This window comes from Sceloporus occidentalis, unplaced genomic scaffold (genome assembly GCF_023333645.1).
Source record: "Sceloporus occidentalis isolate IW3139 unplaced genomic scaffold, rSceOcc1.0.p SCAF_5, whole genome shotgun sequence".
Taxonomy (NCBI): domain Eukaryota; kingdom Metazoa; phylum Chordata; class Lepidosauria; order Squamata; family Phrynosomatidae; genus Sceloporus; species Sceloporus occidentalis.
In genome coordinates this window covers 19,944,283-19,971,522 of record NW_028316985.1, presented here as the reverse complement: position 1 = coordinate 19,971,522, position 27,240 = coordinate 19,944,283, and the positions used below count along the sequence as shown (strand labels likewise).

General features: G+C 40.8%; 1 protein-coding gene across 1 annotated transcript in view; it reads right to left on the bottom strand.

The window, feature by feature from the left end:
- Positions 1 to 27,240, bottom strand: part of LOC149311735 (sodium- and chloride-dependent betaine transporter-like) — a 75,420-nt gene that overhangs the window by 14,721 nt on the left and 33,459 nt on the right. Inside the window, exons 5-12 of the mRNA XM_089527802.1 lie at positions 24,099 to 24,186; positions 23,220 to 23,352; positions 21,719 to 21,853; positions 16,372 to 16,475; positions 15,165 to 15,289; positions 11,913 to 12,025; positions 10,894 to 11,031; positions 6,886 to 6,988 (exon numbers count right to left, since the gene is read on the bottom strand). Coding sequence (XP_089383928.1) covers positions 6,886 to 6,988; positions 10,894 to 11,031; positions 11,913 to 12,025; positions 15,165 to 15,289; positions 16,372 to 16,475; positions 21,719 to 21,853; positions 23,220 to 23,352; positions 24,099 to 24,186 — 939 coding nt within the window. The remainder of the gene's footprint in view (positions 1 to 6,885; positions 6,989 to 10,893; positions 11,032 to 11,912; positions 12,026 to 15,164; positions 15,290 to 16,371; positions 16,476 to 21,718; positions 21,854 to 23,219; positions 23,353 to 24,098; positions 24,187 to 27,240) is intronic.

Below are 27,240 nucleotides of genomic sequence, written 5' to 3'. Positions count from 1 at the left end.
CCTTAGCTAAGAGGGGAATAGGTTTGGCTCCTTCTCTGACAGCTGTGTTTTAAGAAGCAGTCAGCTAACAATGTGATTCTGTGGCAAACACTTTGCCTCTATTTGTCTAGCAAAGGAACTGTGCCAGACCAGTGATGTCCAATCCCACAAGCTCACAACAGTGCTACTGTCATTGGCAGCAAGAAAGAAAGAAAACATTACAAGCTTGTGAAGAACATTTATGAAAAGCGGGATTCTGGTTAATTTGAAACAGCTCTGCAACTTTCACAGTTTTATTCACAAGCAAAAGCGGGAAAAAAGATGTACACCAGAAAATCATAAGCTCCTGGCCAGTGATACAAAGCACACTCTCCTCTCATCTTCACTGGTGCCTCAATACCCCATGAGACACAGCATGGGTTAGAAACAACTATGTGATACAGTCCTCCTCCACCATTAACTGAGGCTACAAACCCCAGAGTACAAAAGTAACTGAAGTTATAGAGTGAGATTCTCCTTGAACAGTTACAATAGAAATTGAAGTTATACCTTTTTTTAATTGCAAAGACAAATTAATTACAAGTAATCCATTATTTCCAAACGTTATTAGTGGTTTGGGAATTCCATGCACTGGTTGCAGCCTGACAGTACAGGAGAAGACGAAAGAGAGAGAGAGAATCCCCATGTTGCCTAGGAAACTGCCATGCTGATCCTTCCCAGAAGAAAGTGAGCATTTCTCAGTTGCCTAGGCAACACTGGGATGCTTGCCTAGTTTCCAGCACAATGCTACCAGTGAGAATGAACACTGCCTGGTCCCCAAGACTATGTAGAAATATGTGGTGTGTGTCTGCAATGCATTTCCAACATAGAGCAACCCTAAGGAGAATCTATCATGGGGTTTTCTTGGCAATGTGGAGTCGAAGGCTTTCATGGCCGGCATCCATAGTTTTTTGTGGGGTTTTCGGGCTATGTGGCCATGTTCTAGAAGAGTTTATTCCTGATGTTTCACCAGCATCTGTAGCTGGCATCTTCAGTGAATGCTTGCCTGGAGAATACCTTAGCATTCTCTGAAGATGCCAGCCACAGATGCTGGTGAAACATCAGGAAGAAACTCTTCTAGAACATGGCCACATAGCCCGAAAACCCCACAAAAAGCTATTTCTTGGCAATATTTGTTCAAAAAAGATTTGCCATTGCCTTCCTCTTAGGCTGAAAGAGTGTGACTTGTCCAAGATCATCCAGTGGGTTTCCATGGCTGAGTTAGGATTCGAACCCTGGACTGCCTGGGCTCTGGTCAACACACAAACCACTACATGACATTGGCTCTTAATGTCAGGGAACCAGCCTGGTTTTAAATTCTTTGCTGCAATATTGTCACACTGTGTTGAAAACCAGACAAATGTCCTCTCACTTAAGGTAAAACAAATAACCATGGCTGAGGGGCAAACACACAAGCAACATGAAAAACAAATACATATACTCCTTTTCCCTTTTTGGTTTCATCTCAACTAGGGTGAGATGAGGTAATTTTAGACTCTGGACTTAATGGTTTTATATAAGAAGGGGTGGGTGGAATCTTTTGGACAAAAACATGAATTTGTTAAATGCCTGACCCCAGGCTACAAAGCCGATCTATGCATCACAAGTTAAACTATGGGCAACCAAGTATTGTTATCCATACATCTATACCTATGTTGCTATCAGAGAAGGCTAGCTGATGGGATATAAGCAGACCAAGTAATCAAGGAGGAGGGTTTGTGCATGAATAACATTATAACTATCTTAAGAGCCAGTCTTTACCTAGTTAGGTGCATGGGAAACAACAGAAGAAAGTAAGTGCAAGAGAATGCCGAATAAAATCAATCTGGGTCATGTCTCATTCCAATTAGCAGCACTGTTAGTGTTACTTTCTTTCATAACCTATCTCCTGCAGAAATACTACATTTCCAGGTTTCAGCCAAACCCATCAAAGGCAAGGGGTGATGTAGCAGAAAATGATGGAACCTGACATGAATAGATTTAGTGAGTCCTTGAATGGGAGGTTGCCATGCTCCATATTCAAAAGATGATGAAAAAAATTAATCAGGCTTAAGGAGTCATCAGTTCAGTCAGTCAAAATTGCTTTACAGTGAAAGAGAGTCTAAAGGAAGGATGTGCCAGCCGTCTGACCCTGTCATCTATTTGAAAGGATTATGCACATTGCTGGAAAGGTTGTTTTTTTTTTAAATAAACCCTTAGGGAAAGGTTTGTTTCAATAAACTGAGGTGTTTGCTGTTATCTTGGGCAAGCAAAAAACAGGCACGAAGATGCAGAACTCTTGGTTTTGACAGCATAAGTCTCCTTGTATTAAAGGAGAAATGTATTCTTCTCTGCTAGTCCTGTAGTTAGAGGATTCAACATGAATTTGTCCTACATATCTTTTTGCATCTATGTATAAGGATGTACTCTCCCCCGCTGCACACAGTGATATAATTGGACTTTTATTGGAGTGATCATGCACACTGCTCCATAAATCAGTTCCCCACGTTAAGAGCATTAACACAGAGCTCTAGCACTGAGGGAAACTTCCCGGTGGATGGGTGAAGGAGTTGTCTAAAACAACCCTACAATCAACTGGTTTGTGACCATTGTGTGTGCATACCATCAATGTAGTTCAGCAGCCACCACAACTGGGGTCATGATAGGTGTCTGCTACTGATGCTCTTGCTCAAATCTGGCAACAGCTGTGGTGGCTCTTTACTGTAGAGAGGACGCCAGAGCACCATTCTTCAGCATATAGCCCTGTTGACCACAAGAACAGTTTGTTTCCTTCCTTTCCAAAACATACGGCCAAGCCAGAAAACCGTTTTTGATGTGTATTCACCATGCTTCCAAGGTTTCCAAGCTGAGTATTGCTCACTTCTGCTCCAAGGGTTTCAGTAAAAACTAGAATTTATCAGAACAACAAGGTCTCCCTTTGGAACAGAAGGACCAAATGCTCCATTGCCACCACTCTCTGGCAAATATAAGGTCTGCAGTCTACCTGGATTATATTTTGCACGACATAAGGTTGTACTGTTCACTGCAGGAATAAGGTTTAGTGGTCTTGCAGTCTTCTTCTTTCTTGATTAGAATCTCCTGTGGTCCACTTACGTGTTTTAAATGTACAAGGTTTACTCAAGATCTTTGAGAATATGGCAGAAAAGTAAAACTACAAATTCATCTATTCTTCCTTGGACAATGCTGGCTCTTTGGCTTAGTAATGGAGATGAGCTAAGCCCCCTACAGTCAGTTATGACTAGACATTGAAGGCATACAACAACAAATACCAAGAACTGAAATGGAAACAGCCCAGTTCATAGTTCTCCACTGTATGCTACATCAATTTTCATTTGTCTACACCAGTGTACATGTGCAAAACAGATACATTCATTTAAACATACAAGAGACAGGTCATGGGTTCACTCCAAAGCCACCCACAATGTTGCCTTGAGCACTCTTTCACCTGCTGCCAACCCCAGTTATCTAAGATTGTAATAGCTTTAGCCCAATTTCTTTTCTAGCAGGAGGAGTTTCAGAGAGATTTCTTTTGGAAAAACTAATCTTGGGGTTTACATGCACTGCTACTGTTTGGAAAATACTCCCTGGGTTATGCTATTGCAGCATCTAGCTTCCAATCTGAAAATACACACACACGTTGCTTTCAGTCTGAAAGCTTTCACACCCATATACTAGATCCTCTTTTCTTTAAAAAGCTAGACTCCACCTGCATCCACCCACTCCCATCCTCCTAGGCTCTTCCCTTTGGCAGATTGCTAGAGCAACAGCCGTGAGTTGGCTGGAAGCGACAAGATCCTTTCACAGAAATAAAGTCATTTGCAGGAAATCCTCAAATCTTTGTAACAACGTCAGTTTGACAAGCAAGGGGAAAGCTGCCAAGATGTGGGTGGCATCTTCATGGCTGGCAAAAGGCTAGCCTGGAACATGTGTTTTTATACATGACATTTGTTGCAATACTTTGCAGCATAAGCAAAGAGTATCTGAGCTGCCAAACGTCTTGGCATGAGTTGTTTGTTTGCTAACCTGGTATTTCATGCCACCGCAGAATGAGGTCTGGGGTATAGAGTGGAGTGGAAGAGTTTTGGAACTGGAGTGACAAATGAAGATCATCATCTTAGCAGCAATAATCATGCAAGCTAACACACAGTAGGCCAAGGCATCCTTCCTGATTGTTTTCCTCTGCAGCATCTCTTAAGAAAAACAGCTATGAAAGCATTAACAGCCTTTCCAAAGTCCTTTTTTTAAAAATAAGCAATTTCTATTAAACACTGTGATGTTCTAGGATGCAATATTTTTTTAAAAAAGCATCCTCCATAGAATGCTTAACAATGGGCAGAATATTTTAATTATTTTGCCATATTTATTTATAGCTAAAGAACTTGTAGAGATTTATCATAATTGCTTCATTCGGAGAATCTAGAAAGATACAGTGGAATTGCCAAAGGTGCCTCTAAATTCAGCTTTGGATCAGAAGAAATAAATATATCTCCACATTCAAATTAACCACTCAGATCTGGTTCAAGATGACCAATATCACTGGGAAACAAACACTAGGTTGGGCTCGGTTCTATTAAAGTTTACTGCCATTTTCATGGGTGCACTTAAAAGAAAGCCCCTAGGATAAGGGTGGGAATCTTGTGGCCCTCTGTATATTGTTGGGCTGCAAGTCCCAGACTCTTTCACCCCTTGGCTATGCTGGCTAGAGCTGCTGAAACAAGCAGTCAAACAACATCTGGAGGAGCATCTCTGCTCTAGGAGTTGAGAACTAGAAGTTCAGCAGGCAATTCAAATACTAAATCAACCAATTATAATTTTGGTTAATATAATTTTCACCATATGACTCTATGTTGCAAACTAAGTATGCATGTTCATACATAAATTGTTTTCAATGTATAATGGAAAACATGATGCAAGAACATAAGAATACTCTAAATAAGCTATTTCTTCCCACCATAGCTAGCAAAGTGCCTCAAAGCATCTACAAATAAGACTTGTTACAGTAATGCCCTCCTGCTTTTGTTCTCTACAGCAATGATACTGATAGGGAGACTGCCTCTGAGAGCAGAGGTAATTGTCTACTGGTTTATCCCAAAGTATAACAGAAACAATTAATTTTTGAATAGTGAATCAGCACATAGTTAAATCCTGGATAGCTATGGAAGGCTAGGAAGCCAGATTTGCCCCACAAGAGACCTTGGAGGGCTGTAGCCCCTACTGCACCCCCCATAAAATTATGTTTGCCCCACAAAAGCCTGTATGGGTCATGGAGGCACTTTCGTTATTTTGGGGGTGGGGGTAGCCACTTTAGGCCCAAAAGAGGTAACAACAAGAAGTGAACAGAAGTTTTCTCCTGAGCCTAAATTGGCCTGGATGGGGCCAAACACATGGTTAAAATGTTCCCAGATAGCATTTGGAGTAATTTGAAGTCAAAACAATTTTGAAATTATTTGGCAAAAATGTTTTTACCCATGGGACACAAAAAATGAGCCATAAATGTGGCTTGATGATAGACATTTGATGTACCCCTGCAATAAATGCAGTGGATCTACTGCATATACTCATGTATAAGTCTAGAAATTTTAGTCAAAAAATTTACCCCAAAAACCTGAGTCAACTTATCCACAGGTCAATAGAAGTAGAGTGGTCCCTTCTCTTATGTGGGGGACCCCACCCCCACAAGCGCACTGTACTATATACTTTAACTCTTATTTCAAAAGGAACTATGCCCTGGTGAAAAGCAAGAGCACAATCTGTCCTGGAAGCATTGACCCTAACCCCCTCTATTCTCTCGTCCATTCAGTCTTTAGGATGAGCACAAACAGTTGGGCCTGCTGGAATTTTGTACGTTGTTTGGCATTGTTTTCCTTGCTTCAGCATTTAGATCAGGGGTAGGCAACCTTTTTGAGCCGGGGGCCGGGTTGCTGTCCCTCAGACAACTGGGGGGCCAAAGCCAAAAAATAAACAATTAAATAATTTTTAAAAAATTTAAATAAATAAATAAACCGGGACAAATGTAGGACAAAATTTTCAAATGGTGGACACTTTTTTTTAAAAAGTGGAGGACACGTGAAAAAATTTGCTGATTTTTTAAAAAATGTTAATATAAATGCATGTTTCTGAGATTCTATAGACAATTGCCCTGCGCGTGAGAGGCCAAAGGCCCTGGCGGCAGGACTGGGCCAGGGCCGGTCCCAAGGCCTCGCCGGGCCGCATCCGGCCCGCGGGCCGCAGGTTGCCTACCCCTGATTTAGATCCTTTGTCACATGCCCCTAAGTTTTACCCTCAGTTTATCCACAGGTCATATCAATATCCATAATTTTGGTCCAAAACCTACCCTCAACCTATACATGAGGTCAATTTATAGTTGAGTATATATGATACTCTAATTTGGACTACCAACAAGATTTAAAACAAAACATAGTAGCCATCATGACTAGTAGTCATTGATTTTTTTCCTTCATAAAATGAGACAACTATGTGTTTGGATGTCCATATATCATATTGGAACATCAATTTAGATAATCAAGATGGTTGCAAATCCCTATTGAGCATTGTTTGGAATATAATACCAAAAAAACATAGTGCTAATTCCTTAGTTGTCTTTCAAGAGGAGATTTCAGAGAGAAGCAGTCCATCTATGCCTCCTGGTGAATATAACTCCATGTTGAGGTCCATTATGTCACTGAATTTCAAAGGTTTGGGAAGGTTATTATATTTACACCTTACCAGTGAATACATGATTGGCCATTGTGGGATGTGTTAAGCATTGGCATAATGCGATAAGACTCTTCCAATGAATGATTCTTTAACCTTAAGTGAAACATTAAAGTGAAATATTTACATCACTGAACTGTATGTTATACATACCATAAACCCATCCAACACAGATTACTTCAAAGACAGCAAGATAGAGAAGGCATGTGCCACTAGCTGCATAATAATCAAACAGCTGGAAGATATACATTCCACCCTGCAAAAGGAACAAAGAGGAACAAACAGAAACAATCAGACTGTTTACAAAGAATCTGAAGAAAATGCGCAAAAAAGGAAGGAAGAAGGAAGGAAATAAAAATTTAAAAAACCCAAGAAACAGAATAACATATAATGTTAACAGACTGAATAGAAGGAGCTGTTATTGTGTGTATGTTTTCTTTCCTGAGCTTTTGCAACCAATTGTGATTAACATCATATTGAAACTACCATCCAGCACATTAATTAGCAAACTCAGTGGGTCAGTATTCATGTGTAAAATTATCTCAGGTTTTCATCTCTGAGTTGTGACCTAGGTAAAAATTTTAGAGAAATGGTATCAGGAATTGTGTGTATGCCATAAGGCAGGGTAGCAGTATTGGGATAAATGCAGTTTACAGATTTGCACTTTCAAAAAGATCAGCTCTCCATCCTGATCCTGATACCTTGATGCTGATACCTTGACTGAGCCTCTCAAATTCCCTAAAACAGGGAAAACTTTAGCCTTCCAGATGTTTTGGGCAACTTCACAAACCCTTTACCATTAGGCATGTTGGGTGAGACCAATGACAGCTGTAGGGCAAAACATCTGGAGAACCATATATTCCCTACCTTTGGTCTAAGAAATCTGTAAGCCAACTGCCAGCCCTAGGGTGCATTTGAATTCTTTACAAAAGTCACCAACAATTCCACTACATTCTACAAAGAGCCATATTATTCTCTGTATTCTGATCAAAATGTGGTTCCTTAATGTCCTATCCATTCTCCACCAAGGGGCATCACGAACAGAGGCTGGATGGGCATCTGTCGCGTATGCTTTGACTGAGAGTTCCTGCATGGCAGTGTCCGGGAAAGCAGCCAAAGGGCTGATAAGGCAGCTAGTTCTCAAACAAACAAACCCCCTCCCAGCACAGCACAGTCAGTGTAAGCTACACAGTCCTGGAGATTCACAGTAGTTCTACCAAAAGGGATTACCAAGAGAATTGTCAGACGGTCCGAGGTTCAGGGTAACAGATAGGCAGGTCGATAAAGCAGTCCAAGGTCAAGGTTTCCGGGTAGTCAAGACAAGAAGCCAAAGGAGCCAGAGACAGAGTCTTTCCTCTAAAAGAGTCAGATATCCACTGGCAAAGAACCACACATGCTCCAGGTGCTTAAGAAGGCAAGGAGCCGGCCTTCAGCTGTGTCTGATTACGAACACGCTTCTGATAAAGCCTCCGAGATCTTCGAAGGCCCTCTCTTTCTGCTCGACGCTCCTTGAAGGTAGGCACACTGCCCAGATCCTCCTCCATGTCCACAGCCTCGGCACCAGGCAAACTTGACTGCTGAACCTCTGGAGGGGCCACAGACTCTGCTCCAGCAGAACTAGGGCCAGCCTCTGGCTCCTCCATTACAGGTTCAGGTCCCAGGGGCTCTAGCTCATCCTCTGAGTCCTCCAAGCCGTCCTCCAGGCTGGGCATGACAGGCTGGGGATTGGACTGGATGGCCCTTGTGGTCTCTTCCAACTCTATGATTCTATGATTTTATGATCCTATTATCAGATATGAGGCTTCAGTTGTCCTCTGTAATTTATGAGTGTAAGCAGTGTGCTTTCTCTTAGAGCTATCCTAGGTCTACCACATTCACTTGGGAATCTCTCTCTCTCACACATTCTCATTCTCTCCTGCCCCATCCACATTCCTACTTACATCTTGCTTCCTAGTTGTTGGGCACTGGTGTTCAGAACTCTGCCTCTCAGAGCTTCAACAGCAGTTGTTGTTGTGTGCCTTCAAGTTGTTTCCTATTTATGGTGACCGTAAAACAAAGCTGTCATAGGGTTTTCTTAGCAGGATTTGTTCAGAGGGGGTTTGCCTTTGCTGCCGTCTAAGGCTGAGAGAGTGTAACTTGCCCAAGACCACATGGGACTTTTCTATGGCCAAGCAGGAATTTGAACTCTGGTCTCCAGAGTCATAGTCCAACACTTAAACCACTACACCACACTGGCTTCAGTACATACACGATGCAGGGCTTCAGTATGTACAGGATTTTTGTAGCCTTTGGGAGCCAGCATGTCATAGTGGCTTGAGTGGTGGACTACAACTCTGGGCTTGATTCCCACTTAGCCATGAAACCCAGTTGGTGACCTTGGCAAGTTACATGCTCTCAACCTCAGAACAAATCTGGCCAAAAAAAGCCCGTGATAGTGTTGCCTTAGGGCTGCCATATCTAAAAAAATGACTGAAAACCACACAAGAACAGGGTATAGACTGTACCACACAGCAACATACACATCATGGCTCCCCTCCTCTTCCAACATAACATTCCCCCACTGCTACTGTGGCTCCTTCCCATCCCTTTCTTGGATCATTCAGGGGCTTTGATGGAGATCCCATTTTCTTGTAAGTTCCCCTGCCCACTGTTAAACTAGTGCTCTGTAAGCTATCTGATATGAAGTACCAACAACTCTCCCCCGCCCTAATGTATCAAGTATCAGTAAAATATTTGTGCTCAGTGGCTACAATTGCTTCTTTCTTTCCTGGAACTTCTCCATGGACCAGGACCAGTGCACAGAACCCCACATTGACTAGCACTCGCTTTAACTATTTTTTTCCATTTTCTATACGTTGAATTGATTTACGTGGAAAGAATCTGTCCTAAACTGGCTGGTGTGGTGTTCTACTGATGTTAACAGTTCCTTTTTAAATCCTCATCCCTTATATCATCATTATCACCCACCACCACCACCTTTTCACAAAGGAAACAGTTGTATTTATTATAGACCAGCGGTGGGGAACATGTGGACTTCTTGAAGCTCTTGGGTTTCAACTCCCATTATCCCTCAACATGACCATTCTCACTAGGGGTGATGGAGCTGCAGTTCAACAACATCTGAAAGGTCATACTTTCTTCATTCCTGGTACAGTCTATGTGCAACCCAAATGCACTAGGCAACATTTGCTACTGGCACAGATGACTTGCTGACATGGTGACTGACTACATTGTTGTTTAGCACAACAACACTGGCAAACATGGGAACAAAATAGGTATGGGGGAGTTAAATTTAGGACAGGAACCAGAAAACAGGGAGTTCTCCTGGGAAAAAAAGACATGGAGCACAGGCAAGTGCAGTTCTTTCGGCAAGTTGTAGAAACACAAAATCATAGAGTTGGAAGGATCTGCAAGGGCATTTTTATCCAACCCATGCCATGTAGAAATACATAACTAAAGCACTTCTGAAAGATGATCATTCCTTCTCTATTAAAAGATCCCCAAAGAAAATGAGTCCACCACCTTCTGAGGCAGTCCACTATTGAACAGCTCAAGACGTTCTTCATTTTTTTCTGTAATTTGAACCTATTGGTTTGTCTTTTAGTCTGTGGAGCATCAGAAAACAAGCTTGCTCCATCTTCTATATGATATTCTTCAGGTATTTTAAATATGGATGTCATATCACCTGTTAGATTTTTGTTCTCCAAGCTAAATGTAGCCAGTTCCCTAAGCTGTCCTCATGGGCACTGGTTTCCAAGCCTTTTACCACCTTTGTCATCCTTCTCTGAACACATTTCGGCTTGTGATTAGTTCTGTAATATAGTTCTGCAAGAACCAGTCAACTAGTGGATATTGTTGTTTCATGTCTTCAAGTCAATTTGGACTTATGGAGACCCTAAGGTGAAATTATCACATGGTTTTCAGGGCAAGTTTCCTCTGCCATTGCTATCCATTGAGGCTAAAAAAGTGTGACTTGCCCAAGGGTTTAAATGGCCAAGCTGGGATTCAAACCCTGGTCTCCAGAGTTGTAGTTCAACATTCAAACCACTACACCATGCTGGCTCAGAATAATTCATAATACCAGTATATGAAAATGTGATTGATGGAAATCCCAAATTATAAATCCCTTTTTTCAGCTTTCCACTGACCTCCACTTCTCACCTCAGTGACCAGAAACAAGCCAAGCAGGTAGCAGATCACTGCTATGCCCAGGATCAGCAGCTCACGACGCCCTTTCTTACGGAAGACTCCTGGGAACAGGTCCACGATGGCTGTTACCAAGCTCTCAACACAGACAAACTATGGAAATAAATTATATCAAGAAACACATGTTCCAGAACCATGGTTTTACAATCACTAGCAGTAGTGCCCCAAACACAGAATTTGGGCTGAATCTTTTCTGTAACAAGGGAGTACAGAACTACCTTGGCAGAGGCATAGATTGGAATAAACATTTTTCTTGGCTGCAATGAAAACTACTGGCGGCTTCCATATAAGTAGCCTGATGAATCTGCTCCTAGTTTTCTCACAAATTTTTAAGGGAACATTCCATATTGCTGAACCACATCTTCAACATAGGTTCACCACCTTGGACATCTCCGTTAAGGAGAGCTCCATTAAGTTTAAATCCTGGGAAGTTTTTACTGACATGGAAGGCACCAGCTGCCACTGAGAAGAGTCCATAACTCAGCTGGTAAGAACATATGCTTTCTGTGCAAAAGATCTCAGGATTAATTCATAGAGTCTCCAGTTAAGTATCTGGAAATAAACCTCTCTCAGAAACTGGAGAGCACCTGTCAGTGCCAGTCACAATAGACAACAACAGTTTGATTCAAGAGAATGTGGTTCTACATGATTCCTATCTATCCTACAGTCAACATGCAGGGCACTGGAGATTGCAAATACCCTTCCTTCCCAATTTATTGATTTATTAATATATCCTTTCATTCCACTGACACTCCACATTCCAAGGTGGCATATATGGCTGTTCTCTTTCTACCAGTGCAAAACCACATTCCACTCTTCACAACCTATTTAACAAAGCAGTATTTAATATAATGTATTCATGCAGCTTCTTTGTGTTCTGATACTACAATCTAGTTTTTTTCTGCAATGTATACACAACAAAAATGGAACTTTTAAAAAGAAATGTTTTTTATTTTATTTTTTTCTTTCCATACTTGACTGTCCAGCCCCAAGAAGATCAGCATAAGGAAGAACAAACAGGACCACAGCTGAGACACAGGCATCATGGTTACAGCCTTCGGGTAGGCGATGAATGCTAAGCCAGGACCTACCAATCAAACAAAAGTCAATAAACAGCTGTCTCACCAATCCAAGGATGGGGAATCTTCAGATGTGATTGGACTCAAATGACAACCATGCTCACTGGGTAGGCTGAATGAGCCTGATGGGACATGGATAATATCTGGAATAGATCTGAAAGCAGACACATTTCCTGTCTTGCTTAATCCAACATGCATACTGGATGGATTATATACAAATTGATGCCTATTGGCAGTTCCAAAAGTAGACCCACTGAATGCATAAAAGGTAAAGATTTGCCCTTTGACAAGGTTGCCATGTTGTGTCTGACAAGAATGGGCAGTGGTCATCTCCATTACTAAGCTGAGGGAGCAAGCTTTGTCAAAGATGACCCATGGTCATGTGGCTAGCATGACTGCACAGAATGCTGATATCTTCCCACCGAAGTGGTACCTATTTACCTACTTGCACTTTTACATGCTTTGGAACTGCTAGTTGGCAGAAGCTGGAACTAGTGATGGGTGCTCATTCTGTTACACAGAGCTTGGGCCTTGAACTGCCAACCTGCCGACCCTGTAATCGTCACAGTCAGCATCTAAACCATTGAGCCACTGCATCCCTTAACTGAATATATATCGAAGAGATATATCCAAATCTATGCCCATTAGCATTCCCAACAAGAGTAGACCCACCGAATGCATACTGGAGGGATATATATAAATCAATGTCAAAAAGAGTAGACCCACTGAATAAATAATAAGTTTGTAAAATCATTACTCATGTGAGTTCTACTGAGTCAAAGGATCTGCTAGGCCTTTGTGCCTCTTTCTACATATAGTGTATTAGAAAAGAATGCTTTTATCTATCCACTCATGTCTCATTCTGTTCCCCTGCCCCCATGGATCTTTCTAAACAATGCATGTAACTTTTATCTCATTTTAGTGCTATCTATATTTCCCTCCTTTTTCTACAGTATGTACAAGTTATCAAATTATGATCTGCATGCTTCACTGAGGTTGTAGAACTGCTGAAAATATCTGAAATTAGCCCTGCACTTTTTTTCTTGGTGATAAAGGCTGAGGCCATTTTAATTAAAGCTGGATTATCAAACAGAATAACAATGCCTAGGATCTGTGAAATGTGTAATACAACCTGTTAATTTTGAATATACAATACAAAAAATGTAGGAACAAAAAGGATCCTTCTCAGCAATATGGCATGGGTCTCATATTTTCATAATATAGTATTGGTTTTTAACAGCAATGCCAGTGATGAATAAAAATGGTTATTAAAATATGTGTTCATTTTGATTTGGACAACAACAAGAAAGAGGTTTATTTAAAAGTTTATTAAACATCCTGCCAAGACTCCCAGCAATTTTCAAATGATTGACCAAGGAAATGTATGTTTGAGATTCACATGTTGAGCTTTCAAAATCCATATGACCTTCAATGCATCTTTGTACCCTCAAATGATTTTAAAAAAACCTCATAGCAACTGGAGGGTAGGAATGGCCTATCGTGGGATTTACAGATTGGGAAGGTTTTTAAATTAGATTACACTCTTCATGAAATGAGGTCAAGGCCCACATTTGGGCCATGGGCCACAGATTCACTATGTCTGCTGGACAGGTCGGATATGAACATAACTAATAGTTTGTATATTTTATCCTCATAACAACCCAATGAGTTGTGTTAGGTATTCCTTGTTATTTTTAGTGGTCTCCCTTCCAAGTACTACCCAGACCTGGACCTGCTTGGCTTCCAAGATCAGACAAGATTTGGTACCTTCAGGGTTTTTAGGTGTACTAACAGGTGTGCATGTACATGTGCCTTCAAGTCATCTGTATACTTATGATAATTCTATGAATTTCATAGGGTTTCCTTAGACAAGGAATATAGGTGCTACCTCTTAAATACAGAGTTAATTCCTATCATACAAAATACTTTATGAACATTAAAAAATGTAGGTCACTAACAATTTAGCAGTACTGTAGTTCTGACAAATATATGCAGAACAGGCTTAGACTCAGAGGTAGGAGAAGTAAAGACTGTAGATAGAAACATTAATAACCTAAGATATGCAGACAACACCATACTACTAGCAGAAATCAACAAAGAAAAGGAACAATTACTAAAGGAAGTCAAAGAAGAAAGTACAAAGGTACGCTTAATGCTGAATACTAAGAAAACAAAAATAATGAACATGGAAGGACTGAATGAATTCATCCTACATAACAACAACAACAACAACAACAACAACAACCTTGTATTAAATCTCATACCAGAGTGGAGATTGCAATCAAGAAATCAGAAGAAGACTAGGACTGGAAATGGCAGCTATGAATAAACTAGACAAGATCCTAAAGTGCAAATACATTACACTGAAAACTAAAATTAAAATTGTCCAAGCCATTGTATTCCTCGTCAAGATGTACAGTGAGCCCGCCCCATACACATGATTGCCCTACACGGACTTGAAATCATGTGGACAGCAAGCCTGGGTGGAAAAAATTGCACGTGCATTGTAAGTGCACACATGGCATCGCACACATGAGCACATGCCCATTGTTTTTAATGGGCCTTGAGCATAGGCGACTTTTACCATACATAAAGGGGGGGGGGGGTGTCTGGAAATGTACATATGTGAGATCTGGACAGTTAAGAAAGAAGACAAAAAGAAAATCAATTCATTTGAAATGTGGTGCTGGAGAAGAGTGCTGAGGATACTGTGGATGGCCAGAAAGACAGACAAATGGATCCTTGAACTGATTAAGCCTGACGCCAGGATGACTAAATTGAGGTTCTTGTACTTTGAACACCCCATGAGAAGGAGTGACTCATTAGAAAATGTTAGGAAAAGTGGAAGGTAGTCGAAAGAGAGGAAGATCACAATCCAGATGGCTAGACCCAATCAGGGAGTCCACAGGCAGAGGCTGCATGATCTGAGCAGAGAGGTAGAGGATAGGGGGTCTTGGAGATGTCTCATCCACAGGGTCACCATGAGTCGATTCAAGGACAGCTAACAACAACACCAACAGCAACAATAAGTACTGATAACATTTACAGGTCTTCTTCAAATGAAGATGCCCATTCCTAAGATACCAGCCCATGGTTTATCTTTTACCATCTTCCTTACTACAACCACCACCACAACCATCTGCTTACCTGATTCAGCCACTGCAGAGATGGGGACGCCCTGTTCTTGTGCCATGAAGCCCAATACAGAGAAAATGGCAAAGCCAGCCACAAAGCTGGTAGCACTATTCAGGAAGCAGAGCATAAAGCAATCCCTGTAGGGCAATTCCAAAAAAAGCAAGTGAGATATAGAAAGCATTATACCATTATTAGGCTAAAAATGATCATGCTGGAGGTGAGATATGTGGATTTAATTAGACCTTTGTTTTTTATGCCTTCATTCAGGAGTTTGGCAGATATACTCTAAAGATTGCTACTGCCAGTGCTCATTGGCATAGCACATGCTTTGAATGTGGAAAGTCCCAGTTTTAGACCTGGCACCTCTAAAAGGTTCTGGGAAAGTGCATAACTGCTCAGAGAATATGAATGTAATACAGTTACACAAGGATGACTGAGATGAGTGAAGAGTCCATCTTAGTATTTGAAGTATTCCTCAACACATACACACGCATGCACGCACAGAGAGAGAGAGAGAGAGAGAGACTATGCATACACAGATTGATAAAGAGGCCATCAAACCTAAACAAAGCCATGTGCAGAAAGCAAACATTCAATCATATCAAGACAACAAACTACTTTTGTCAGTTAATGGAAGCCATTCCTAAATGACTCAGAAGTTTCAACGAACAATAAGAAAGTAATTAGTTTCAACAAGATGAGGATGGGGAGGAAAGATTCTGAATAATTCAAAAGAAATAATCATAACCATAGGAAAACTGAGGCACAAACTTTGATGGAAAACACGGACACTAAAATCTATCAACTATTCTAGTTATAGGTTTCGGTTTCTGCCATATGAGGTTTGAAATTGCTTGCTGTAGGATTCCCAAGATATATATTTTTAATTGTAGTTACTGATGAGGATGCCCATATCTGAAAAATACTCTCAGTATTTGGCGTTGGAGTTTGGAGATGGAGTTTCTTATAACCATGGGAAGGTAATCTGTTTTGGGATTTTGTCCAAATAGTTTAAATGAGTTATCCAGGGTACTTAATCTAGTTGGGAGTATGGTCCAGCATCTTTGATAGCTTCCTTTAAAGTCTGGGCTAAAACCCAGATCAGATTCACCACCCCACTAACATGGAAACCACCAGCAACTTCTGGATACACCAAAGCAATGAGGGCTAAAGGTTTCTCTTCCAAGGGGCAAGGGAGAGGCCATGTAGTGATGCTTACCTATAGCAATTGTTGTTGTACTTATTGTAGCTGCCCAAGGCTGTCAGGCATCCTTGGCAAATGGCATAAGAGAAGAAAATCTGGGTACCTGCATCCATCCATACCTAGAACAAAAAAGGGAACAATAATTTCCAGATTCAGGGAGCAAAACAGGCCTGGCTGGCCTAGTCCGAGAGCGCATCATTTGAGATGTGAATAACAGATTCTAACTCCATGGATTCTCCCATACTAGTGGAATTTTTTGCACCCATATGAACACATCTATTCAAGCAAGAGTTCTGAACAGATATAGAATCATAGCAGAAAGTAGTAAAGTGTCCTACTCTTCATAGCACAACTCTCTGGGCCAAGTCCATTTTGGAGGGAAAATACACAAAAGCAAGGTCTTTGAAGTTTCCTGTCAGTTTTTCAGTTCTGGACAGCAGACAGAGCAGGGACACAGGACACCAGGTCCCTCACACACTACACAATTAAAGTGCTAAGATGACACTTTAACTGTCATGGCAACATCCTACAGAATCCCGATAATTGGAGTTTAGCAAAACTCCTCAATCAGACAGCTCTAGTACCTCAGCAAATTGGAAATCCCAGGATTCCATAAGATGTAGTTATGGCAGCTAAACTGTGATCATTGTGCTATTATCTTTCCTATCATGTTTGATATAGTCTATAGGTATAGACTTAAATCTATTTTTTATTCCCAACCAGAGTAGACTCAATGTCATTTATATAAGTGTAGATTTATTAGCCTATCGCTGATTCAAGGTGCTGACTATAACTGGGACTAACAATTGGAATTACTTCATGTTATTTATTTCTAAATTTGAATCTATACATATAAATTAACAAACTGAGCTTTAATGGAGATTTTGCCCTCTTTTCCTACTGTTTTGGTGGCATATTTCCTCTTCTGAGGAGATGTGTAGTTAACTTCATGATCTGTTTAGCAGATGCATGAGGAAATGTATGAGTAAAGCTACATTGCCTATTTGGTTTGTAGATGCTGTAGATGTCAAGTGTGGTGAATCTGTTTGCCTTACAGCTAAGAATGCCAACATTTCAAAACACACAAGAAAGTCCAATGACAATTACCACAGAGAAAGTGAAAAAAAAACTATGCATTTTATTAACCCTGCCCTAACTAAGCCCCTAAATGGCCTGTGACTAGAATATTTTAATGACCAACCCCTCCATTATGAACTTCCTTCTGCAGTCATACAATCAGATCAACATCCAAGGTGGTGTTTTTCCACGAACCTCCCACTGTCAGAAGTAAGCGAAGTGGGGACACAAAACCAGACCTTTTTGGTCACTGGGTCTGGAAAACCTCACCTTGACACCCTCTCTGATCATCTTTTATTCAGGAACCATAACTTGGATCTTTCAGCAAGTCCCTGATAGCAATTTACGCTGATTTTATGATGTACAGTTTTTATTGCTGAATTGTTACACATTGGCTCTTTTTTAGTTTATGGTTTTAGCTTGTTTTAAACTTGCAATTGGTCTTGTTGTTGGTTTAACATGGTTGCTACCTTGGAAATCTATGTTACCAAAAAGCGGGGCAGGCACCTCTTCAAAAACTGGTGATAGAAATATAAAAATTTCCTCCCTGATCCCAACAACATATTTTAAAAAACATTGCAGTGATACACAAATTTACATCCGGCTAGGTATTTACCACTGCTTCTTCATTGTTGTGGGACTACAAAATATACACACTCAGAGAGTCTTGATATTTCTAGACTGCATCACAGTGATAACAAAGTAATTTTTCATAATGTTTCTTTTGCTAGAGCATCCCATCTCTTGGGAGAAAGAATGATGTTATCCATGAGAAACTCAAGCAGATCCCACTAAATTAAAAGAGACATTATCTTTCTCTTTCTTAATCATTTTCACTTAGGGCTTGAAGAAACCATCTGTCAGGTGCTGAATATTTAATAGAAGTGGATGCATGTCCATATTTTTAAATGTGCTGGCAAAAGCAGCGCTCATGCTGCAGGGAGAGGTTGGATGTTTTTTAAAAGGGGATACTGGCTTTAAGGGTCTCCTTAACAAAAAAAATAGGGTTGGCCTCAGTGACCTGGTTAGCCTTGCCCAACATTCAGCAACCTTCATCAGTCAGAAGAATAATGGGAAGCATAATATCCTGAAACCGAGCTTAGAAATTTCACTTTTCTAGACTACATTTTCCAGAATCCTCCAACCAGCATAGCCACTGGCTATGCTGTCTGGGGGATTCTGGGAGATGACATCCAAAAAATGTAATATTTCCAAGCTTTGAATAGAATATCAGTGATTTCTAGGTCAGAGATTCCAAGTCCTATCTCTCAGTTCTCTACTGCTCCCATATGGAACTCTCCAATTGCCCTACTCTTTGTGACTTTATCCTAGGTCATTATCCAAATGAACACAAAAGATGGAGTAATGTTGGTGGTGGTTCTAGAACTGGGATGGGTAACTATAGCCCTCCAGATATTTTTGCTTTGGAATTCTCACAATCTTTCACAACCAATGATCTTGCCTAGCAATGATGGGAGCTGCAAGACCAAAATTTCCCTGCCCTTCATTCTAGAAAAAACCAGCAGTGGAGATTTATCAGGCTCTCTATTTACTATCTTTTAGACAAGAACTGAAAATGTTTTTATTTCAGTTGAGATTTAATGTGTTGTTTTATATTGATTTTTAGAATAACCGCTGCTTTTAAACTACCCTACTCCATGATTGTGTGTGTTTACAAAGGGCCTTTTCCATCTCGGCCCCAAAAATGTGGAACAACCTTCCCGACGAGCTCCGTTCCTCCACCTCCCTGGATCTTTTCAGAAAGAACCTTAAGACCTTTTTCTTTCACCAAGCTTTCCCCCCATGAGATGTGATATTATGCCTTCTCCCCCTATTGTGTAACGATTTTCACAACGTTTTTAGATCAGTTCAACCAAGCTGGCTGTGTAATAGTTTTTAATACGATATTTTTACATTGTTTTTATTGATATGCATGTATTTTAATGTTGAATTTTAATCTTTAAGCCGCTTTGATCATCGCGGAAAAGCGGGATAAAAATAAAATCTATTATTATTATTATTATTATTATTATTATTATTATTATTGTTTAGCTGTATTTGATTGTATTCCACTTTCTGGGTTTTTCTTTTAACATAAACCACTCTGAGTGTTTTGTAAGCTGAATATGGGTGTCAATTAAAGTCAATAACAGTAACACAGAATGGAAGTAATAATCTCCTATTCTTCCTGGGTCTTACACTTCTCTTCTCTACCTGCTCACCTACAGGTTCTCATTTCTGTCCTAGAATTATTTTGGAGACTGAGTACATATAAATAATGTCAATTCATTATTTATATTGTAATATTCAATCTTTGTCCATTCATTATTTATATTGTAATGAGATGAGTTAGATTGGTCTCAATTATTTCTCAAGGAATCCCCCCCCCCCACCTTCTTCAATCTCTTCAATTCATTTTTTGACCAGATCTTGCCTGAGCTTATGCTGTGCTAACTGCATGAGTTCAGCTGCTCCCTTTATTAAAAGGGAAGGGGGGGAGATAAATCAGCTAAGGAATATGCTAAGTGGGTCTGTACAAGTTGAACAGAGTGAAACCCAGGAGCGAAAGATCTCAAAATTCTTAATCTGTCCTCATACTGTGGTAAAATCCTTGATTATTATTTGTATTTAATATTATGTCTGTATCACCAGTTTTCTATGAATTTATTCTTTTCTCTAGGCATGAATTACAGGCACACATCACCATTAGAATTTTGGGATGTTTCTCTTGGGAATTCAAGGGAAAGTATTGCAGAAAATTTCTACCAAGATTTTAGGTAGGGATTATTAACGAAGTTCTTTAGAAACTGGCTTCAATGGATACAACTGGTCATTTTTGGCCAAACATGAGGGGCATGGGAGAACTTCCAAGGTTTGGGGGGGCTCAAATGCCAGCCCCAGGATCTAGACATTGCCCACCCTGGTTTAGCATATCATGTCATTGTTGTGTGCCTTCCAAGTTGACTCCAATTTATGGAAATTCTATCCTAGGGTTTCCTTGGCAAGATTTATTCTCAAAGAAGTTTGCCATCGCCTTCTTCTGAGGCTGAGAGTGGGTCTTGCCCATGGCTGAGATTCAGATCCTGGTCTCCCTGTCTCCCCACCCAACACTTAAACCCCTATACCACATTGGCTTTCATGACCACAACACTAAGTGATGCCTTTCATGTATATGCAAGTAGCTCATCACAGATTAAAGATGAGAACTTTAATCTCTCCCCATGTCATTTAGAACAATCTGTTACACATATTCAGTGTTGAGCAACAAATGGCTAGATCAGAGGTAGGCAACCTTTTTGACCCGGGGGCCGGGTTGCTGTCCCTCAGACAACTGGGGGGCCGAAGCCAAAAAATAAATAATTTAAAAATTAAATAAATAAATAAATAAATAAATAAATAAATAAACAAACCGGGACAAATGTAAGACAAAATTTTCAAATGGAGGACACTTTTTTTAAAAAAAAATGGAAGACACGTGAAAAAAATTGCTAATTTTTTAAAAAATGTTAATATAAATGCATGTTTCTGAGGCTTCTATAGACAATTGCCCCCCTTGCCCCCCTTGCCCACCGCTTGCTCCCCCTTGCATGCCGCTTGCCCGCCTCCTCCTGATAGGCCAAAGGCCCCTTGCCCTTGCGCGAGAGGCCAAAGGCCCCGGCGGCAATCAGCGGCAGGACCGGGCTGGGGCCGGTCCCAAGGCCTCCCGGGCCACATCTGGCCCACGGGCCATAGGTTGCCTACCCCTCGGCTAGATCATCTGAGTGGTGGAGAACAACAACAAAGGATAGCCATACATGTGTACGTCAACATCAAGCAATGTGTAGATAAAGAAACAACCATGTTTTACAACCCAAATGTTCATGGTGACTTATATTATTTCAGAAATGTGCTATTTAGAAAGTTACTTTTAAAAATAATTTCATGCAGCTATAATTTCTATGTCCCAATACTTACTTTTCACTTGTTTTTTAAAAACCTGAATGCTACAGGGTAGTGGCCTGTGATACAAATCATATTCTCCACCTGTCCACTTACCCTTTGATAATTTGTCTGTATCATTTAGTAAGGTCATACTCCTTTTAAGTATAAAAGTCACTAAAAAGCTAGTTACAACAGACAAAGAGTGAAGTTATCCTTCACTAAGTCACAATTATGCAGTAATTCAATTAGGCCTTAGTTATTGCAAAAAGTAATGAATGGCAAATAATAATGAATTGCAACTAGCCAATTGTTATAACCAGTTAATTCCAAACTCGGCACAGGTCATTAGGAATCATAAACTCACTTGGGGATCTGTCAGTCTAGAGATGTCTGGCTTCAGGTAGAAGATAATCCCTTCTATGGCACCAGGCAGGGTGACACCTCGAATCAGCAAGACAGTTAGCATCACATAGGGAAATGTGGCAGTGAAGTAGACTACCTGTGATCAAGCAGAACAGAGAAGCAGCCCAACAGTGCATGAGAAAAAGTATGCAGGAAGGGTACCCACAATCACACCAATTGAATGGGAATGGTACATATATACACCGTGTATGTAAACTAACCTAACCTGGTATCCTTCAATTGTATTGGACTAACTCTCAGAACTGGACTACAACTTTCAGATATCTGGGAATTATAATCCAACATTTGGGGGGGGGGGGGGGGGCGGCACCAACACTGAAATACTTTTAACCCAAATTATCTTTAATATCTAAATTGCAGTGAAGACTACACTTGCCATCAGATGCATAAGGGAAACCCATAAACAGGATAGGAAAGTGATACCCATCTCCTGCCATTTCTAAATATTCTGAAGGCACCAAATCCCATCTGATCTTTGAAATGTGAGCAAGATCAAACATGGTAAGTAACTGGATGATCATTTCTGATTATTCCTTGCCAAAGAAAACCCAATAAAATTCATGGGATTCTCATAAGTCAACAATAATTTGAAGGCATAGACATATATACACAACCATCTCCTGATCTTCTCCCTCAGCACCTGGTGATCAGCGGCAAGCTGCATCTGAATACAGAGTTTCTACAAAGCCATAGAGCTATTGGTAGACTTCTTCTCCATGAATAAGCCCATGTTCCACTTAATGCTATGTAAATCTAGTGCCCATCATCCCCCCTTGTGGCAGTTAATTCCAAAGATTAATACATTATGTTGTTTCAACCTACCATGCTGCTGAGGTTAACATAAGAATAAACTATTGCTCTTTGTAATGACAGGTAGGAATTAGACCCGCATGATGAAGGAAATGTTTTTTAATAGATGTCTGTTATAAATGTGGCCTGGGGTTTCTATCTGGGCTTCCTTCCATGGCAGTGCTGTAAAACTCTATTCTTCTGGATTACATATGCCAGAATCACACAGAATTGTTCATGCTGGCTGTGGGATTCTGAGAACTGTTTTCAAAAAAGGTAACTTTTTGAAGTTCTGCTCTCTCCCCCTCCCAGTTTTCACACTTCTCATACATATATACCCAATGAAAGTAAGTCTTTCACGTTAGTGGAATAATGAATCTGCTCTGGGGCTCAGTATAGGTTTTAAAGGAGTGTTGAATGCTATCTCCAAAATATATCCAGCACCTTGGATAGCTCTTTTAAACTTCAAAATAAAAGCCACTGTCCCCCTGACATGGAAGCCACCAACTCTTAATGGTTTCCAGGGTATACCCACTTATTCCAGTTTGACCCTAACACTCTCCTCCACCCTTCTTTCTGCTGTTCTTGCACTGAGAGGCTATCAGGACCGATCGATGCATCTGAAGAATTAACAAGCAGAAGACTGCTCTTACTTTGCCAGTGGACTTGACTCCTTTCCAGATGCAGAAGTAACAGATGATCCAGGCAAGCAAGAGGCAGAGTGCCAGCTCCCACCGCACAGTGCCCAGATTATGTATGCCATCCGTTATTTTCAAGGCTCGCCTCCTGCCATACAGATGGAAAATTGGAATGTTGATGTCCCAGCCTGGCTTTTCCTTGTCAGCCCACATCAGCCCTTGCCTAATTAATTTTCACCTACTCCCTATGGCATATTTGACTCAGATTCCATCATTTCTAATACACCAACACACTTTTCTTCCATCTCTCCTTTGCCCAGTTTTAATTTCTTGCTAGTTTGAGTGATGCCCATTCCCCTCTTAACTCACAAATCACCCTTCCCCATTATACTGCATCTTTTGTCCCTTTGGGACAATATCCCTTTCCTTTGGGTTTTATGGGAGGGAGGTGCATCCATTTAGACCTGATCAGAGCCCTTGACTAGCTGGGTTCACAGAAGAAAGGCAATAGATAAGAAGAAAGAACAAACTGATTCCATGTTTGAACTGTAAGTTTTCTTTTCTTTTAAAGCAAGATCAAAGTAAAGCTATTTCTACCTAGGCTTCTCAATAGTGGCATGGTTTGTATTGAAAAATTCTTCCATGCAGGCAAGATGATTCAGCACACTGCCCTATTAACAGGGTACTGAATGTGTTACTGAATTCACGTTACTGTCCAGTCTCTGTTGTTGTTTTTTCAGGCACTTTCTTATTCTGAGGCAACCCAATGAAAAAGTTCATGTGAGCAGTCCTCTGAACTCTCTTTGAATGAGATTTACAGAAGCCAGAGTCAAAAGCGTCCTCCCTGTGAATTCTCGGAAAGAAAAGATTTTGAATTTTCAGAATGCAACATACTCCCAGAACTCGATGACTGGAGAGGTGGCGTTAGCTGGCTGAGTCCCATTTGTCCAACTGGAGTTGATCAGAAAGTCCTTACAGTGCTCTATAAAAAGAAGAATCATACAGTTGTGAAAGGAATGTTGGGATCATCTGGTGTAACTCATTGTACAAATGAGATTCTGCAATGCAATAAAGTAGTGGTTCTCAAGCTATGTGATATGGCAGACAAGCAATTTTTCCCCAATGTGCCAATGAACAGCATTAAAACTCTCCCTATCAGGTACAATTGCTTCTTTCTTTCCTGGAAATTTGCCAGGGACTGGCACAAGTCCAGGGACCACCACTTTGAGTGGAGCTATAAGTACTATCACTTTCCTGAGAAAGGGTTATCCAATTTCTATTTCAATGCCTCAAGCAAAGCAGAAGTGTCTTTTTCCTGTTTCCAGGAAAATAAGCCTGTCCAAGCCTGATCAGAAATTGAAAAAGGGTTGTTGTTGGGTTTCTTAGACTTCTACTTTCTAATTCTTAGATTCCCCCATCCAAGAGCTGTAGTCCAGAAAAGCAACTTTTCCAAGATTGAGAATCTCATAAAACATGTTTCCTTCCTTTCACTGGATTCCTCCCTGTCCAGAGTTCCTGAAGGGCAGGCCAGTTTCTTCATCATAATGAAAATCAGATGTCTGTGGAATGCAAGTTACTGTTAAGTGATGCAAGCTGCAATTGTTTAAAAGAGTAATCCCAGATCCCCTCCTTTGTCCCTCCCCACCTTCAACCTCTTTCACCACTTTGCAGACATATACAAGTCACTGGAAAAGTAATATATCTTTATAGTGCCAAAAGATGGGAGTTTACCACAGATGCATCTAGGACCTATGGTTGTTACAGATGCTAAGGAAGTACTGAGAAAGCATAAGTGAACTTAGAGGTCAAAGAAGAAAAGTGATAGAAGGAAGCATATATTGTTATGCTGTTACATAGTGTGTTATGTTGTAGGAGAAATAAATAATCTGGAGGAAAGAAATTCACTGGAATAATTTCCCAAACATATACATTTATGGATGCTGGCAGAGATCCTTCAAAAAAAATGGAGGACTAAGCTAAGATCACAATTTGAGCATCTCCAGCAAAAGGAAATGCAACATCAGAAGTGGGGACAAAATAGGACACTGGTTTGCAGCCACTTTGCATATGATAATGCAGATGTACAATTCAAATTTGAAAATGATTACTTTTCTGTTTAGGCAGGCCTTTGAAGCCTGGCTGCTCAAGGGGAACAAGCCATGCATAATGTGCTGGATTCTTTATTTGTTGTTCTCTTTTTCAGGGCTGTGGCCATGGATCCTGCATGAGACACACAGCTACACTCCATCTCCCATCCAATCCCCTAACCCGCTCCTTAAATGCCAGACAGTTATACTGAACTAAGAAGTTATGTGGTGCTGGCAACCAGGCATTGAAAGATGATGTCCAGCCCTCTTGCACTAGTGAACAGTGGTGAGCAGAAGCAGGGACTATTATGAAATTCTTCTAACACCATGATTCACTGGTGGCAGGAGGATGGATGTGTCATACTTCGGCACCCACTCATCAGTACTGCAGAACACCTCCACTTGGTGCAACTCCATGACTTTTAAAGTGAGTTTTAGGAGTATTTGCAGTTTGGTAATGGTGTCACAATCATAAATGTATGAAATAGCCCCTGTGAGTCCTCAGATGAGATGTATGGTGGTGGTAGGGTAGGGGGCTCCCTGCTAAAGGGAACAGAAGCAGAAGTGTACTATTTTCCTGGAGCAAAAAAAACTCCATGATGTAACAGAGGCTGACAAGACTCATCAAGACCCCTTCCTTTTGCTCCACGTGGGAACCAATAGCACTGCAAAGCATAGCCTTCAGGACATCACAAGGGATTATGAGGCTCTGGGTAGGAAGCTGAAAGACCTTGGTGCAGCCTGTCATCTCTCCTCCCAGTTGAAGGACACAGTCCAGGAAGAAAAAGAAGGATAGTGAAGGTGAACAACTGGCTCCACAAATGGTACTGCTGGGAATGGTTTGGCTTCTTGGACAATGATCTGCAGTTTCATGAAGATGGACTTCTAGCAAGTGATGGGTCACAGCAATTGGCAGGAATATAATCCGCCCCGCACACTCAGATCTTCCGGGCAACAACTTCTAAGAGTTCCAGAGGCCAGATTAGTTTCCACCTCTAGGAGGGCCTTTACCACCTCGGCCCCCAACCTCTGGAACTCGCTGCCCGCTGAGCTCCGCTCAGCCACCTCCCTAGCTCAATTTAAGAAGGGGTTGAAAACTTATTTTTTCGAGCAGGCCTACCCCTGACTCTTTTGCCCCCAGAATGCTCTCCTCTCCTCCCCCCCCCCTTTGTCGGCCAGCATTGTCAACCTGGCATGAGTTTTAACGTTTTTATTGCAGTGTTTTAATGGGTTTTTGTATCATTGTTTTTCTTGTATTATTGTATGGTTTTGTTGTACACCGCCCTGATTTCAAGAAGGGCGGTATATAAATAAAGTATTATTATTATTATTATTATTATTATTATTGCTAAGAATTTCATGAACTTGATCAGAAGTGCTTTCAACTGAATTATGGGGAGAAGGGAGATAGTATTCTTGAGGGCAGGAATTCATCAATTGCTGGAGATAATAGCCAAATCTTATAGAGAGCTGGGCAAATAGTACAAGAACCCAATAGTCAGTAGGAAAAAAAATCTCAAATAAGCAGATAGGAGGAATAACCCACAATCTTAAAGGTCTCTACACTAATGCACAGTGCATGGGAAATAATCAGGATGAGCTTCAACTCTTCACACTGCAAAGTACATATAATAAAATAGGCATCACTGAAACCTGGTGGGATGAGTTTCATGGTTGGAATGTAGTAATAGAAGGTTATAACCTATTTCAAAGAAATAAACCAAGCAGGAAAAGAAGAGGAATCATTATATGCCAAGGATGCTTATGCCTGCAAAGAGATGCATGACATACAGTAATTCCTGGAAGCCAGGTTGAGAGCATCTGTATAAATTTAAGGAGGAGAGAAATAACATTGATGCCACTGCTGAGGTCTATTACAGACCCCCAAGCCAGAGTGAGGACTTGCAGGATGCCTTCCTAGAACAGATGACTAAACATTCAGGAAGGAG